The 18057-nt window shown below is 41.3% G+C and overlaps 1 protein-coding gene across 1 annotated transcript in view; it reads left to right on the top strand.

Moving 5' to 3' along the window:
• The window catches only part of LOC125011389 (probable G-protein coupled receptor 158), a 59981-nt gene extending 42772 nt beyond the window's left edge, over positions 1–17209 (top strand). The window contains exons 8-13 of the mRNA XM_047590584.1: positions 3378–3516; positions 8126–8231; positions 10874–11020; positions 11294–11537; positions 12550–13106; positions 13951–17209. Of these exons, the coding sequence (XP_047446540.1) occupies positions 3378–3516; positions 8126–8231; positions 10874–11020; positions 11294–11537; positions 12550–13106; positions 13951–14922 (2165 nt within the window). The 3' untranslated portion in view covers positions 14923–17209. The remainder of the gene's footprint in view (positions 1–3377; positions 3517–8125; positions 8232–10873; positions 11021–11293; positions 11538–12549; positions 13107–13950) is intronic.
• The last annotated feature ends 848 nt before the right edge of the window (positions 17210–18057 follow it).

Below are 18057 nucleotides of genomic sequence, written 5' to 3'. Positions count from 1 at the left end.
TTGCATAATGACTTAAACAATTGATGTCAGAAAAGGTTCACCCATAATGATATACACTGATCAGCCACAACATTAAAACCACAGACAGGAAAAGTAAATAACATTGATCATCTTCTGACAATTCAGCGTTCTGCTGGGAAACTTTTGGACCCGACATTCATGTGGATGTTACTTAGACATGTACCACCCACCTAGACCAGACCAGACACCCCCACCCCATAGCAATGACACTCCTTGATGACAGCAGTTATCCCCAGCAGGATGCAGCCTGACACAGACACACACACAGAAACGGTTTAGGAACAACTAAAAAAACATGAAGAACAGCACAAGGTCTTAACCTGACCGCCACTAGATTTCAAACTGATCAAGTATCTGTTCCAGGACACCACAGGACACCCTCAAAAGGTCCATGTCCATTCTCTGATGAGTAGCAACAGTTTTGGAGGCACAAAGGGAGACCTACACAATATTAGGGAGGTGGTGATAATTGGTGTCCTACCACTTGTCATCTTATTTATGTAAAGTTTCAGGATTGATGGCATCACATCAGACCCGACCACATCCTGAAATAGATCTGGAGCCTTATAACAAAATTACAATATAATCTGGAAGGACCCAATATTTTCTTTTTGTCAGAAGACCACAAAACCTTCCTCACTGCTTCACATAATTACAGACTCCATGTGTAAACTACACAAGAGAGATTAAATCTCTAAGGAGTTGCAGTTCCTGTTCCTCATTCATCCCAGGGGGGCCCAGATGGCCCTGTACCTGCATAACAGCCGCCTCTTAATGACAGATTCTTGAAGCAGGAGTCACTGATGTGCACCTCACTGACGCCAGCCTGACAGCGAGGGAGACCGATCCAGTTGGAAAAGAGGGAGAGGACGGCTCTCCTCCCAGAGAAGCTTACTCTGCATCTGAAAACTGATAGACTGGCAGTGAAAAACAAGAAAGAAGCCTGTGAAGTATAAAGCTTGTAGGGATGTGGATGATGGTGCAAGAAGGGGAGGGGGGGTAATGAAAGTAGGAATGCTTAAGGACCCTCTAGAGACAGGACAGAGGGACATGGGGCGTCACGGACTATGTGTGAAGCAGTGAAATCTTCCAACACATGTATCCCTCTAAATAGAATAGAAAACACAAGAATCCCTTTGTTTGTGTTTTTGCAGCAGTGTGCGTTTGTGTGTTCGTAAGTGATTGGAGATGAGGGATCCCCGTTGTTCACTCTGACAGCCAGAGAGAACACGCTGGTGTGCTGAGGCTACACCGAAGGACAGGAAGCACCCCGCAGAGCTGCAGTTAGGAGGATTTTAACAGCGATGCACGCCGTGGTCTCGACTCCTTTTCTGTGTTTGTTCTGTCATAATGTTGATAAACACGTTTCCGTCCAAAAATTAGTCAATCGTTCTATTTTATTCTTTCAAAGCGAGACACTCGGGATAATGCCAACAATGACCAATTAATGTGAATGAGCTATTAATCTGCATTAGTTGGAATTGTTATCCGTTCAAATTTACATGCAGCTCTGCATGCACCCCAATTCAGAGGCTAAGTACCATGTAATTAGTCATAATTTATAGGCATATTCATGAATATTCATGGTGTGTAATCACTGTAGACTTTATGAACTCACACACAATCTTCTGATTATTCCCTGTATTGATTGTGTCGGAGGAAAACCACTGTCTTTGTGTTGTTCTTTTTGCAGTTTTCAAATGCAATGCATAAAAACTAATTTCTCTTTGAAAACCTATTTTATTTTCTGGATACATGATGTTTTTGTTCTACTCTGCAGAGCAGAACATGCACACAGTATAGATCGCTTTAGGACATCATTTCATACTGCCAAAAACGCAGCAATCCATGACAAAGTGCTCTTCTTCACGTTCCAAAATAATTACTATTGATTGTTTTGGCTGATGTTATTTAAAATTTCATTAGAGTGACGCTTAAAGGATAATGAGTTATCTGTATATGTCCTGAAATGCGTTGTTAACTGAAACACACAGCGTTTTAAATACATCCTCCCTGTAAATTGCTGTCAGGATGCGTGACCTTGGTGAGATTAGATTAGAGAGCGGAAACGTGTCAACACACTGTCGAAGGAACATCTGCCTCACAGGAGGGGAACACTGCAAACATGGTGAAGCCTCGTAGAATTAGAAACTTCAAAATATGTCATCAGGAGCAACTCAAAAAACATGAGGAACAGCACAGCACAGGACGCCCTCACGTCCATTCTCTGATGAGTCTCATAAGGGAAACCTAGACAATATTAGGAAGGTGGTCTTAACTGGTGTCCTTACTGCCCCTACCATAGGTGTAGTTCAGGATCTATTGATTGCTGAATTTACTGAGGATATGCCTCCTAACGCTTTCTGTTTGCTTTTGTACAGAATGTAGTGAAAAACAGCGATGCTGCATATCAGTGAATAGATTTTAACCAGGAAACCAAAGGAGTATTTCATAATTTTGAGAAATATTTTTCTCTGTAAGACTAAGATGCACCGAAACTATAGATGTAGAACACCAGGTAGGAACTATGCTCTCGCATCAGATCTCAGACGGGTTAAAGAATATACAGTATTTCAGAGAAAACGCTCCTGGGAATGTCCTTTAGCTGCAATTACCCTGCACGATAAGGTTTTACAATAAAAAGGTCACTTGTAGAAAGGAATGTTGATAAACTAGTCGGTCTAAAAGCTTTAAACCTAGCAGAGTAGCCTATGTAGAGTTGATTCCAAAATAATCTGTTAACCTTTCTCCAAACTTTGAGAGAACTGGATGTTGTGATTTCGATGCTCCAAAATCCCTCTGCTGTTTGTTTGTCTGTCTGTGTAAAGCAGATGACCACTGTCTTTGCGTTAAGTACAGCTTTGCTCTCATTTATCGTAGTTTAGGATAAATGGGGGCATTAACTACCCTGGAGACAGTCTTTCTAATCTATGCGCGAACAGCAAAATGTAAACTGTTTGGATCTTGGGGGAAGTTTTCTTATCACTGTCTAGTTGAAAGTTGTGGTGGCCCCACACAGACCGGCAGCATACTGTTATCTCTGCTCACACTGGTTCTTCTTCATTCATACTCATCACTAACTTTTTAATTAATGAGCCAGAAGGCAAGCTGTTTCACCCTGTTTTTTTTCCCAGGCTAAGCTAATATCCTCCTGCTCTTGAAATGCTGGACAATTACTGTAAAGGTTGATGATGAGATGAAATTATAGCTGCACAGGAGGCATTTTCCTTCCACTGTATTGTCTCCGTGTGGAAAAGGGAAGACAGAGATGTGTGGAATAATAAAGAAGTCATTGTCCGTATTGCCTTTATATCAGGTGAAGTCTTACAACCCTGCCTGTGTCTTTTGTGTCTCAGCTGAGTTCCTGTTCCTGCTGTGGGGCGTGTACCTGTGCTACGCCGTCCGCACCGTACCCTCGGCTTTCCACGAGCCACGTTACATGGCCGTGGCCATCTACAATGAGCTCCTCATATCAGCCATCTTCCACATCATCAGGTGAGTGAATTAAATAGGATGGACACTAATTGGCATGCTGAGGGAAATGATATCTTCTTGCATGTGCAGAGAGAAAGAGTAAAATGAGAAGATGTGGAGGGGAGGATATAATAGAGACGTGAATGTAGAACAGAGAAGTATAATGAAGTATCTTAGTGTGAGCTGATGAGGATCTCTGTCACAATAATTAGGAAGTGGCATAGCAAAGATAATGGCCTTAATGACATACAGCCCAATCTGAAGTTGTTTAATCACAATCATAGAGACGTTTGCCTGTTAGAGCGGGCATTACAAGTGCAGAACATGTCAGATGAAAGTCTGAAAGATCACCCGCCCCATTCATCAGGGAAATGAACAGTGTCTGCAGAGTGCAGAGTGAGGCGGCTGAAAGGAGGTGAATAAAAAATGTCTTCCCTAGGCACAGACTCAGCATAGATGTACTGTGCCAGAGCCTAAAATAAACTCTCAGTTCACTGCCACTGCCTGTCTGTCTCTGCACGTCTGTCTGTCTTTCTGTGTCTCATGGTAGTAGAAAGTAACTCAGTTTGGTAATTTTCTATTATTTACAATGCCTTTTTTTTAAGGCCTCAACTGTCATATTTTCTTAAACCTAATGGCAGAGTGACTTATTTACAGGGTTCTACACATGCACGGCTGTCCTTAAAGCTGCACTGATTAATATTTTCCTAGAAATAAAAGAGGTTGAGTGGTAAAGGAGTGTTTCCCTCTGGCTCTGGAGCCTTTTAGTAGCCTTTTAGCTCACTGTTTTTGTTTTCCAGCTTTATGGGTTTGACTCTCAACCCTCTTTAGACTAGAGTCGCAGCCGTCTAGACCAAGTACACTCTGCTGCGTACTTCTATGTGTTAGAGATAGAGGGTATGCACGTGACGCCACAGCAAGCAAAGTCTCCGTGGTTGCAGCCACTGAGTGGCAAAAAGTGATAGTTGAGCATGGAGATTAGCAGTCTTAGTTTGAGTCATAGTCTTTAATAGCATCTAAATTGTAAAATTAATTTAAAAAATGGGGAAGAGCTGTCATGCAGTTGACTTTACCAGATTTGAAAAGCAGTCAGGCATTATATTTTTATATTTTTACAGATATTTGCCAAAGAAAAGAGAAATAAATGGATCGGTAAATGGAACCCAGACACAGAAACCTGGTGTTGTACCTTAAGTTACTTCGTAAGTTACGTTCTGGAGTCTGGAGGGCTGTCAAATCAGTTTGTGGATGTTGTTTTGGTGTAGTTACGGTCAACAGTAACTATTTCAATTCCAACAATAAATAACAATAAATGGAATATTTGCAATTGCTCCTCGTCATCCTTTTAACATTTGGTCGGATGTTACAGTATTGTGTGGCTAGCTTCACTTGTCAGTAAAACTCTTAGCGTTAGCTTCTTTTATTTAGCTACATTTATCATAACTGAAACTGAGGCTAATCCATTTTTACTACTTACATGCTTTTGCCACTCGGGGGGGGGCAGGGTGCCAGTGGCGTCAATACATACCCTCTATAGGCTAATAAGCTAAACAAGCTAGTGGACAATTGTTTTTATGTGCCTGTGTTTGAACACAGATGCTTTGAAGACCTGAGCTGAAACAACAGCAATGCTTTAAAGTAGAAGTAATACCAAAACTTTTACAAGACTGCTGAAGCTAATAGTGTTTTGTCGCTCCTACAGTGAGCCTAAACCTGGTAAGATGGTTTTCGTGGAGCGACTGCAGGTGCCTCAGGCAAAAAAATCCATTTGTCACACACTCTCTGATAAAACTGTTCCTGATAGAATATTCTTTCATTTAGCCAGCGGCCTATTGTGCGCAGTGCGACAGGAAGGAAAAGATCACATCCTTTTAATCTGTTGAGAAACTGAAAGGTCTTCCAGGTACACCTTCATCAGTGGTGTGATTATTATAAATCTAAGCTGTTGTGGGGAATAAAACACTGTGAGCTCTGAATCTGTTGAAGGAGCGTGAACCGACACACTGAGTGCGTTTCTGCTGCAGCCTGAAGATAAGGCTGCGCGCGTGCAGTGGGATACACTTGTACTATTCTCTCTTAGGCCAATTTGATGAATCTTCAAACAATGCACATGGCCTCAAAAATGCTGGAGTATTTGGTGATTGAAACAGAGAAATGTCCTCATGCAACTCACACACTACCCACCTTCATTCTCCTCCCTAAATAATTGCATTGATTTATCTGTCATGGTGTCTGGCTTTGAATGCTTGTGGAAAATTGGTACCAAATTTCTGCTACTTGTTAGAGGCCTTTGTTGGGCTATTGTGTACTTTTCACAGTCTCCAGCAATAATTGAGGCGATTACTCGCACTTGTGCTCATGAATTCAACACTGACTATGACTTAAAAGAGGCGCAATAATAGCAATGATGACATGACATTTTTAAAACGAACCCCAAGCCGCGAAAATTGCTGCTCCGTGCTCTGACATGGATTCCGCTCATATCTGGGGGCTGATACGGGGGACACATCTCCTTTTTGTACAATTACTTGGTTTGGTGTTTTTTTCCTGATGGCTGCAAAAAACAATACCTCTCCTCTACTCTGCTGACTTTTCATAGCAAGGTGATAAATTGCTATACAGAACAACATCAACAACTGTTTTTTTTTTAATTCTTCAAAAACACAAATTAACTTGATGTCATAAAATTTAGGAAAGAATTAAAAGTGGACTCAAATATTCTACTGAGAATCTCGACTCGGAATCAGAACAAAACAGTAATGACATAATACAAATGTGGTATAAGCTCGACTAGACCATGTATTTGTGTGTATGCGGATGTCAGTCCAGTCGCTGTATACTGTATATTACACCGATCAGCCACAAGGTTAAAACCCCTGACAGAAGAAGTAAATACCATTGACTATCATGTGAAAATACCATGTTCTGTTGGGAAACTTTCAGACCTGGCATTCATGCTGATGTTACTTAGACATGTAGCACCCAGCTGGACCAGACCAGGCACCCCCACCCCATAATAATGACACTCCTTGATGGCAGCAGTCATCCCCAGCAGGATGCAGCCTGACACTGACACACGCAAAAGTTTTAGGAAGCACTCAAAAAGGACAGCACGAAGAACAGCACAAGGTGTTGACCTGGCCTCCAAATTCACTAGATCCCAAACTGATCAAGTATCTGTGGGATGATCCACAGAGGCCCCTCCCCTCCACCCATAGGACCCAAATAGGACCCACTAATAACCTCCTGGTTTGCAGACACCAGAGGACACCCTCAGAAGACCAATGACTATTCTCTGATGAGTCACAACTGTTTTGGAGGCACAAGAAGGTGGTCATTATGTTATGGATGATAAGTGTATCTTATAATACATGGAGACCATATAATAATCCAAGCAGAGTACAGCATGCATGCAGATGTTATTATTCTCAGTCACTGGGAGGGTTGTCCACACATACTGTACAGATGATACCGTGCATTCATATTATTTCCTCTATTTTCCTGTGATAACGAGTTCATTTCCTCTGTTTTCTCGAGATCTCCAGAAACATAATCGTTATCTAGCAAACATTAAAGCACAAGACAAACGGCTTCTCCCGAATTAAATATATTTCGTTTTCCTGAGATTATAAAATAAATAGCCTTAGATCTCGAGAAATTAGAGGAAATAATATGTGAAATATAACAATAATAATCATAATAATAATAATGAATCGCCATTAATCTGGGATCAAATTCCTGGAATTTTAATCCCTCCCAGTGATCACTGTAAATGTCCCAAAAGTGGACATTCACGTACAGTTGCCGTCCAGAGAGCTCTGCTGTGAGCGAAAAAGCCTGTCAGTCAACACAAATAAAGGCTTCTCTAGCGTGAACAACCAGGCCACTGGCACAGTTGACATTTCACAGCTCACCCACCTCATGTCTGGACCTGATGTTAATCTACACTTTAAACATAAAACTGAAACCATATATAGTGTCAGTGTCGGTGATTGCCAGACTTGAATGTCACATATCTGCTTCATACCCAAAGTGTAGTTCACACTGTGTTTCCTGCAGGAAGCTAAGCAGATTCCCATCAAAACTCACGTGTCTTCACCAGCTGGGGCTGTACGCAGCCACAGCTAAATGCTAACAGAAGCATGATAACGTGTTGATATGTTTGACATTTTAGCATGCATGTCCACAAGTGATAATTAACAATTAACAACACAAAGATAACGGCTTAAAACATCTTAAAACACCACCACTTACGTGCTCAGGTGTAGCGAAGCCTTCCAAGCAAGTTTAGATGAAGAACTGAATGACTCTTTCCAGATTGCTTTTCAAAAAGAGGCCATTGGTTCAAGTAAACAGCTTCTTCTGTAACACAGTTTTGCTTTCAACCCTGTGTTTGCAGTTAGCTTTTAAGGCGTGCAGGGATTGCCTCGGAGTTGCAGTGCCTTTAATTCTGTTGTCCGTGTCCAGAGGATCACTAACGGCTGCTTTTAATGTTTGTGTTTGCTTGTGCGTTGGAGCACATTTCACACACACACACACGCACACACACACACACACACACACACACACACACACACACACACACACACACACACACATTTCTAAAGGAAATGTTGATGTTTTCCTGCAGGTTCTCTCTGGTGCCGGGGCTGCACCCAGACTGGATGCTCATGTTGTTCTTTGCTCACACTCATCTGACTGTGACTGTGACTCTGGGCCTGCTGCTCATTCCTAAGGTAAATACTTCCATCCTGTATATCACCAAACTCACTTTTTTTTTTTTTTTTGCTCTGGTGATTTATAATCCACAAAAGGATAAGAGAAAAAAACTGTAATGAGCCGGATTTATCACAAATGACACATTACTTTAAAATTAAATGTGCATCGGGAATTTTGATCAGAGAAAATATAGTAGGCGCGTTAGCTGAATGTTAATGAGCAGCGTGTGAATAACTACGTACTCTGTGCCGTCCGTTCGGACCATTTCAAGGTGCTTTTGCATTTTCAGCTGAACTCCTCTTCACTGCATTTCTCTGATACTGGATGGTATGTTTTGCTCCAGGCGCCTTAACAATCTTCTCTTTTCATTGTGCCGCGCACAGATTCAAGACATAACACATCTGAACCTCCTCCATGTTTCACAGTGGGGGTGCTGCTCCTTGCTTTGTAAAATCTTAATATCTGTCTTCTGTGAGCGTTCTGTAGAGCTTCGGAAGATGGGACTTACAAAGAAGCTCTAATTTTTATTTTTTTTCATCCGTCTCAAGGAACTTTTTTGTAAATAATTTTGAAATATATATTTGTCTTTCAAAAGCGGATTGTTCTTTTTCCACTGAACTCACTTTTATTTTGAGGTCTGGTGGGCCCAGATGCTGCTGGACTCTGATCCTGCAGCTTGTTGGTGTTCTTTGGTTCTTTTGCAGCCATTTGAACTATTGTTCTTTTATTCTGCTCTGACTAAATGTATTATTAACAGTAACGGGCTCTTTGGTGAGCTCTTCTTTTTCATGTGTGTACATAAGACTTATCACATTCATATACACACGCATTCATTTGTCCTCTGTGTTTAATCAGTACGCAAGACAGTAGTGAGCACGCATGGAGCAGTAGGAGTGCATCCAAAGCTCCTACAGTCCTAAATCACCTCCGATACTCTGGATGTGAGGGTTATTATCAGGAGTTTCTATTTTTAGGGGTTATTGATCAAGCTTCTTTGGAAGATCTTTGTAAAATAGGTACGAAGTAAGTATATTTTATTGTATTGCAAACTAAAAACATACAGAGATGTCTACATACAAAGACTTTTAAAGATAGTGATCTGTTGATTTGTTGATTTAATGAATAACCTGTTTATGAATATCCATTAACTTGAACTGCTTATCCTGTAGTCGAGTGTCATTGAGGCAGAGGATATCCCAGCAGGCACTGGGCCAGAGGCAATTCACACCTCGGACAGTTTGCGATCCTACGCTGTATAAAAAAGTAACTATGCTCACCTAGATTATTCAATTCAGAAACTCAACGTCTCTCTTTCATTTTCCCCTTGAGCACACCGGGAGTGAGCGTCCATGTGTTGGGGAGTGAAGAGAGAGAACTTAAACTGATAATAGACTCTAACAACTTCATTGAGCACAGGGTAGATTTTAAGGTTGGCCAATTTAATTTCCCTTTTGTGTGATTCTGCTGTGAATAATTTGTCTGGGCTGAAAGCCATTTGCTGTGCTCCAAATGTGTTGCCCAGAATTTAAGTACAGGCTCTAACTTTGCTCTTGAAGGACTGCTTTGTATACATTACGCTCCATTAATCATCTTAAATTCAGCTGGATATTAGCAATCTGAGACACGCACAGATGTAGCCAGGCACGGTAACGCTACCATTACCTTAAACTCAATCAAACCGCATTAGTGGTTACTGTAATTTAGCTAAGCACTCCCGCGTGTGTCTTTATGTGCGAACTCTCAAGTCTGGTGGAAAGCATTTAATTCTCCTGCTGTGTGAGAAGTGCAACACACCATCAACACTGTCTGTTCTTTCAGTCTTTCTTAATTAGGCACCTCGGCGCAAGTCAGTCGAGTACTGAGGGATAATTAAGCACAATGGGAGGAAATCAATCTCGTGCAGCGTCTGTTCCTGAAACCGGGCTAAATATTTGGTCCTTCTATGTCCACAGACTTCTTGTTTAAACAAAGTTATAAATAATTTGACTATGTAGTCCTTGTTGCAATGACGCAACCTTAACTCATCCCTTGTTCTGTACTTCTCTCTGTACTTAAAAATCCAAATGAGGAGGGGACCGGTGCCTGCAAACACTGAACACCAAACATCAAAATGTGTTATACATGTCGCATGGAATTAAAGTAATAATCAACTGGAGGAAAAGTTGAATCTTAATTAATATAAAGTAGTACTGCAGTGCTCGCAGCTGTCGTAGCATTCTTTGCAAGCAGAAGATGAATTTTCTTGTGTGTGAAAACATGAAGCTTGTAAAGATTTTTCTGTCTGTCTGGTAGAGGAAACTTGCTGGAAGTTGGGAAAGTTAGACTTGTTGACATCACTGGATTTGACCTGCAGCAGTCAACACATAACGATCGATTTCACTAAAGAGAACTTGGATTGCAAATTGGACTAAGACACAATTTGGTGGTAATCATTGACTGCAGCCATCGATAACACTGAATTAATAACATAAATCTGTGTACATTTTTCCATATGCTACAGTTTATTATATATTTTTGGGCAGAATAAATCGATCATGAAAACAAATATGATGTGAGGCAATCTATAGGTCAGAGGAAAAAGTCCATATGTGCATGTTTTCTTCCTCTTCTTATGTACTTAGTGATGCGATTCTTTAACATTGCTCTCCATCTGTTTTAGTTTCTGTCCAAAGGGACTCAGGCCAGGGATGACATTGCCACTGAGGCCTATGAGGAGGAGCTGGATATGGGAAGATCTGGCTCCTACCTCAACAACAGCATCACCTCAGCCTGGAGCGAGCACAGCTTGGACCCTGAGGATATCCGGGTGAAGTAGCATTCAGAATTATGGCCAGATATAAATACTGCGTATTCCTGTTATTTCCTTAAGATAGTACCAGTAACACGACACAAGGGAAAATAACGTTTGGTTTAAAAGCGACTGTTTTCATGGTACACTTGCTCTACTTAAATACACATTCTAGCTGTATAACATGTCAAGAGTTTTGTCTAAGCCAAACAAGAGCATTATAATGTATGTTGGTGCTTTCTACTTGCAAGACATCTCTTGTAATAAAACATAAATACATCCCTATTTAAGGATGAGTTGAAGAAGCTGTACGCCCAGCTTGAGGTCTACAAACGAAAGAAGATGCTGGCCAACAACCCTCACCTTCAAAAGAAGCGCAACTCCAAGAAAGGCCTGGGTCGCTCCCTGATGAGACGGATAACAGAGATCCCAGAGACCATGCACCTGCACCGCCAGTGCAGCCGCGATGACGGCAGCGAACACGGCAGCAACCGAAGCACTTTGAGGAAAAACAACTTTGAGCCGAGCCACCACGGTAGGAGCCCCAGGTTCCAGCTCTCTCTCTGACTGTAGTCAGCGCTCAATCAATCACTCTAATCTGGTCAGCGTGGGGATGAAGACAGACTATCACTGAATTTCACTTTCTGAAGTGAAGCCCATTAGTCAGTCTCAGAGGGGAATATTTGTAGAGCCGACAAGTCTGTCAGTATAAAATGGTTACATTCCTGACTCTACATTTAAACGACGGATTGGTTTGGACAAAATGGGAATATCAGCTGTATACTACTGTAATATGAGGACTATAGGACTGATACGTAGACCCTGTTCCCAGCAGACATTTAGACTTGTCATGGCAGGGACATCACACATGCTAATAACATTAATAAACTCAGTCCTACTCAAGTGCCAAGTACACTACGGCAGTGTGGCATGCATTATGAAAGAGAGGCAGATAAAATGAATCTGCCATCAATGATTTAGTTATTTCCACCACATTCACTGTTTCTTTCTAACTTGTCAGTGACTATGAGTTAGATGCTGGATGTGACTCAGAACACCTCCAAATGTGGTCAGAGATGTAAATGCAAAGTCTAAACAGGGCTTTAGTGTAGAGTGTTAGCATGCTAGCATATCTTAATTATCACTACAACACTAGTTTTGTAGGTGTTTGGGCAAATTAATCTCTTGACTTTGTTGACTGTAATGCAAAGTCCTAAGTTTTTATAAATGAGTGCATAACAAAAATGTTATTCAAATTGTCAAGACATTTCACCCAAAACTACAAAAGTCAACCTCATGGTGAGGCTAGAAAAGTTGGAACATTGTCAAAATCATTAGGATTCATCTTCCAACGACTAAAAATGTGTGTTTCCTCTGAGCCGGTAATCCGTTCAATAGTTGATGAGACATTTCTGTCTGGAAAAAAAGTGGCAGACTAACTAAATGACAAACACAGCACTTGACTTGTGTTTAATTATGTCTGTCTCTAGCAATATTTTTAAATTTGTTCTACTTTGACACTAATCTCTTGATAAATATTCTCTCAGGAAAACCTCGAGACGACTCCCTGAAGAACAAAGTCATGGGCTTGAAGAAGTCGCTCAGCTATGATCATGTTTGTGACCAGGAAGAAGAAGCTGGAAGTCAACCTGGCTCAGCTACAGGGGACAAAATGACTCCTGTAGGAGGCGGTGGGGAAGGTTCTCTACTGGGATCTCTCATCGGCCGGAGACATGCCAAGAAACAGCTAGAACCCACAGCAACTCCACCGAGACTGGAACCGGCTGAATCCACTGAATCTGTGCCACTGTTTTGGAAATCAGCCAGCGCTCATAACTTAATGCACGAGAAGAAGCCTGTGCACCTCCGGACCTCCATCATGCAGAAGTCTCTGAGCGTGATTGCAAGTGCCAAGGAGAAGATGCCAGGACTTGCCAACAAGACTCAAAGTGTGGAGGACGCCAGTAAGAAGGGCCTGAAGGGACAGGAGGGGAGAATGCTGTCAGAGGTGGATGAGACACCAGAGCATTACCCCAAGATGATCATCAGCCAGTCAGTAGAGTACTCCAAGACACCCATGAAGATGGGGATAATGAAACAACAGGTACTCCTGTACATAATGACATCAGTAACACAAAGTGCCTGACACATTATTGTGGAAGTCAATGCTGAAATAACCCATTATTATATTTCCTTAATATATGTCTTTTACTACTCAGTATATAACATGTATCCAAGTATCTGCCCATATAATCACAAAGATAATATCTTAGAGTTACATATCCAAACTCGTTTTAGTGTGTGAGTGTGAGTAGATGTGTCATTTGGTTTTGAGAACCAATGAGCAGAAAAGGTTGGATCACCTTGCTAAATGAATTTCTCAATTCAATTGAGATACAACAGAAGAGGTATCTGAAAGTGACCAATGGAAAAACGTACAGCAGACACACAACAATAATAGGATTCCTTCACTGTCCTGTCTGTGGCTTTCAGATAAACATAAGTCCAGCATTCCCTTTTAGTCTGAGGGAAACAGCTGATTATTCTACACTATTTTATCAGCTAGTCAATAACTCTGCATGCAGTGTTTTATTTAGGACCCTTTGTTAAAAAAAATAATGAGAGTGGTGAAAGTGAAATAGTAATGACTGGAAAAATAAAATGTAAAGCCCTCCAAGGCCATAAAGAGAAACAGTCCAAAGTCAGGTGGTAATTCTGGGGCCTTGTTACCATTGACTGTGTTCACATAATTCTCAGTTCTTGATCCATTGCTAATATAACATTGTTGCTCAATACACGATTAAGTTACATACTACAAGTCATCTCCACCAGTGTGGCCTGAACACAGGATTTTTAGGGAATCTTTTTTAGGATTTCTTAATAGCTACCCTTTGTAGCTTATATAGTGATTAAGTGGTTTAAATATGTGTTTTGTTTGATTATTATAGGTGAGTGGCAGCCAGCCATCTATTTGCTCTGAGACTGGGAGGAATCTTTATGATGTATCTGAGGTTTGTCCCTGGGAGCTGGAAGAACCTCAGACTCCCTCTGAGTCGAAGACCCAGAAGCATGTTTCCATCGCTCCTGGAGAAACCACGACAGGCCGGAGAGGCAGCAGCAGCTCTGGAATCAGCAAAGGAAGTCGGTCCCAACAGAGGCAAAAAACAGGACAGTCACCTTCAAACAGACGCCGCTCCAAAGATAAGTCAGGAGAAAGGGATGATGGGAGGGAATCACGGAAATCTCGGCCGCCCAGGTCGCCTCTCCCTCTCAAGCCAGATGTGTGCCCCTGGGAGTTCGAAGAGCAGCCCATGCTGGGAGGAGATTCGGATTCCATCTCTCCAGACAGAATCAGGCGTAAGAAAAGTGTCACACCCACTGATGGGAAACCCAAAGGGCTCCACTCAGACCACTCCAAGTCCACAGGGAGCCTTTTACAGCCTCCGTCTCTAATGGTTGAAATCTGCCCATGGGACTACAACAGTCCCCCTTCACCCAAGGAGAAGAGCTGCAGCAGTCCCACCACGCACAAGAAGAAACGGAAAGGCTCCTGCTCGTCCAACCACAGAGCCGAGAAGGAGAAAGGGAGGGAGAAAAGCAGAGAAAGGCGGAGCTCCTCCAGCAAGCCGCCATCAGAGAGGAGGCGGGTCAGCCAGTCATCAGAATGCAGCGGGACGCATTCTGAGCGGCGGAGGAGCTCAACAAGAGACCCAGAGTTGATGGAGATCAGGAGGGCGGAGGTTTTCTCCCGGGAGACTGAGCACTCACACACCAGCTCGGCTCAGACTAGAAAATCACCAGAGAAGAAGAAAGAGGGCTCTTTGAGTGGTGGTTACAAACCTGTGGTCACGAGTGGGGCAAAGATGGTTGATGTTTGCCCCTGGGACTTTCCGGAGAAAGACTCTGGAGAGAGGGCATGATGACTGGTTTGCATTGTTTTGTATTCACAGACTGACTGCGCAGAGAACACAGCAAAGGAATGATAAAGATTTTTCGTTGCATTCAAAAAGAGTTTTCTCTGGGTCACCTTAGTTAGAGAGATATTGTGAGGGAAGGAACATTTGTCCACAGATGCAATCTGGATGTGACAATTTGCTAAACAGCAAACATCTCATCGTTACATTGCAGTGAACGCAACCTCTAAGTCATTTTTGTCAGCACTTTTGCTTGCATATTTGGCAGAGTTACATAATTTGTATGTTAATCACGTTCGAGTATGTGAAATACATTTTAAAAAGAGTCATACCTGTGTTTACCAGCAGATCTGACAATCATTCACTCAAAAACACAGTGAATTTTTAGGCATGCGATTTTACGCTGATGATAGCCTACGTTACGCAGCAAGCCAGTGGAGACTGCATCAGATGCTAAAAGAAATAAAAGACCTAAGGAAAAAAAAAACAGTGAGCTCTGAGAAGCAGGACCAAAGCCCCAGACACAACTGCGATGCCTTATCTTTAGGCCAAATACATAATTCATGACACGGAGATGATCTGTTATATTAGAGAAACATGGGAATAGTGAAAACTAATAAGGGAAAACTGTATGTTTTAGTAAAAGGTCTCCATATTCAGTATCATGTGTTTTACTAAAAACTAAAAAAAAAAAAAAAAAACTAAAAAAAAAAAGCCATTGCATGTGGCCGTCAAGCATCCAACAACTAAATGTTTATTGGTCAACTTTTACTCAAATATGACAGTGGAACTTTTGATGTTGTTGCCTGTGGTATTTGTTTCTTTATGTACCACATGATGATTCTGAAATGAGGTGCATTGCTATCAATAATGTACACACATATGTCAAATGTCTTGCAGTGGCAGTTGAGACGTACTGAAATATCCATGACATCTACATTCATCAACTGTTTCCATATTCCTTTCCCCTGTGGTTAAAAAGGACAGTCTTGCATCATGGGCTGTGGTATCTGCACATACATTGAAATTGTGATGAAGTCTTTCAAGGACCAAAACCGAGCCCCGAGAAGGGTGGATGATGTGAATAATCCACTGTTTCCCTCTCATACTTAGCTGCATTATACATCTGTATGCGCCTTCCTTCAAATCTTTGCACATTTTCAATTGCTCTAACCACAAGTATGCATGACCAAAGCTTTTTTTTTTTTTGCCTTTTTCTTGCTGACAGAATATGAGTAATTTAACATCTCAGCTTTCATCTCCAACAACAACAGTCAGCCTTTCTGTCCTGTGACCACCACTGACACCTAATGCAATGCAGTCACACACAATAGTCACTTCAGTTTTATTATGGTTGGTTGTGTGTGCACAGGGACCACTAAAATTCACCTTCAAGCATTGAAAAATCATTGCATATGTTATTAAAAGAATACGAAAGGTGGGATGGGACCATGTGGAAGGTTCCTAGGACTTTTAGTACCAGGAACTTCTATAAAGGAAGTAAAAGTTTTCTTCAGACTTGTCTGTGTTTCCACCTTGGTCTAAGCACCCAAGTATTTTCAGAAAAAAAAAAATTACGGCGTGTGAAAAAGTTACTACACTCCAGTCCTGCAGGTGGCGGTAATCCAGAAGACAATACAACAACAGTAAAGTCATGTAAAGAGGCAGACAGACATTTTTGTAAGACTGCAACAACAGTAAGCATGGATGAAATTTACTGCTTTGTATATGGGGTCATTTAGTAAAACTGCAATTTGATACTGACAAATGAAATAAAATGCTGACTGTCAAATAAAATGCTGCAAGCTCTTAACCAATCACAAATGTTCGGCACTGGTAACCACCAAATCTCTTGTATTATTGAAAAGTACCAATAGTGGGACATTTTAAAATAATTCTCCAGGGACTTAAATTAGAGTTTCTCCAAAGGTTCCTAGTCCCTGGAGAAAGTTCCTGCTGTGGTAATGCAGCTATCGATATATTCATTGTGCGTTATAGGACGGAACTTCCTGTGGGTATCCCTGGAAAGAACATCAAGAAAATGAAAGGCTTCATAAATAAACATGATTGCTTATGTTCACGAGCTTCTTTTTCTATCAGATGACACTGTTTGAAGTGGAATGTCATGTATTTTATGCTTGTTATACTCTGTAGTGCTGCTTCCGAAATGTTGCAAATTGCTGTAGCATCCACATGGGATTATTTATATCGTTCATATTGTGTTGCATGTACATAAAGTAAATACTCTGTTCTCAGTTCTGGATTAAATATTTATATAAAACCCCAAGTTTAATGATTTTCAGTTCATTTCAGCCTTTCAAACCATAGACAGATTCTGGATCGCCTGCCACAGCCTGTCAAAAATGAAAACAGCTTTTCTCCAGCATTGCTTAGATTGTAATGGATAATAAAATACACAACTCCAGCTCTAATTAAGTGAGTTATCAGCATAATATTTTTTTATTATTATTTTTCAGTACAAACTAAAATTTCTGTTTTCTATCCCTTGTCTGCTAGACTTCTACAGCAAGTGGATTCGTTTCAACTTTCTCTAAATTCTTTCCGGTTCAATTGGCACAACACTGCCACCATGTGGAGAATGAAAGTTGTTGATCATAGGAGTCACAGAGGTACACAAGTGCAATCACACAAATATATATATATATAAAATACATATCTACTACCTGGTGGTATATCTTGGTGACATTAGAATGTTAAAGGCCACAACATTAAAATTATTCTTAAAAGTTTATGCATCAATAATGATACTCATATAATGTAAATAATGCACGAACCGACTCTGATCCATCCTGCTGCTACTTCTACTACTACAGGTTGTCCTTTTTAGTTTTTTGTCCGTTATTGTTGCTGCATATTAGTGCATTAGGGTATAGCTACTGATGAAGGGTGCTGATGAAGTTAATTGTAGTGACTTTGCATTGTTTTAGGTGGACTTTAACTGCGCGATGATGCGTCATATTTAGGACAGGCAGGATGTCCTGTGCCTATGTCAGTTTGATAATTGATGCTGCGTGGAGCTGCAGTGTTTGCACACATGGATTAACTTACACGTTTGCTCAGAAGTAGAGCTAACACTTGGATGAAAGCGGTCTAACCGGTGACTACACCAGCACCTCCTCC

Source organism: Mugil cephalus, chromosome 7 (assembly GCF_022458985.1).
Source record: "Mugil cephalus isolate CIBA_MC_2020 chromosome 7, CIBA_Mcephalus_1.1, whole genome shotgun sequence".
In the NCBI taxonomy this organism is placed as follows: Eukaryota; Metazoa; Chordata; class Actinopteri; order Mugiliformes; family Mugilidae; genus Mugil; species Mugil cephalus.
This window is presented reverse-complemented; position numbering and strand designations above follow the sequence as displayed.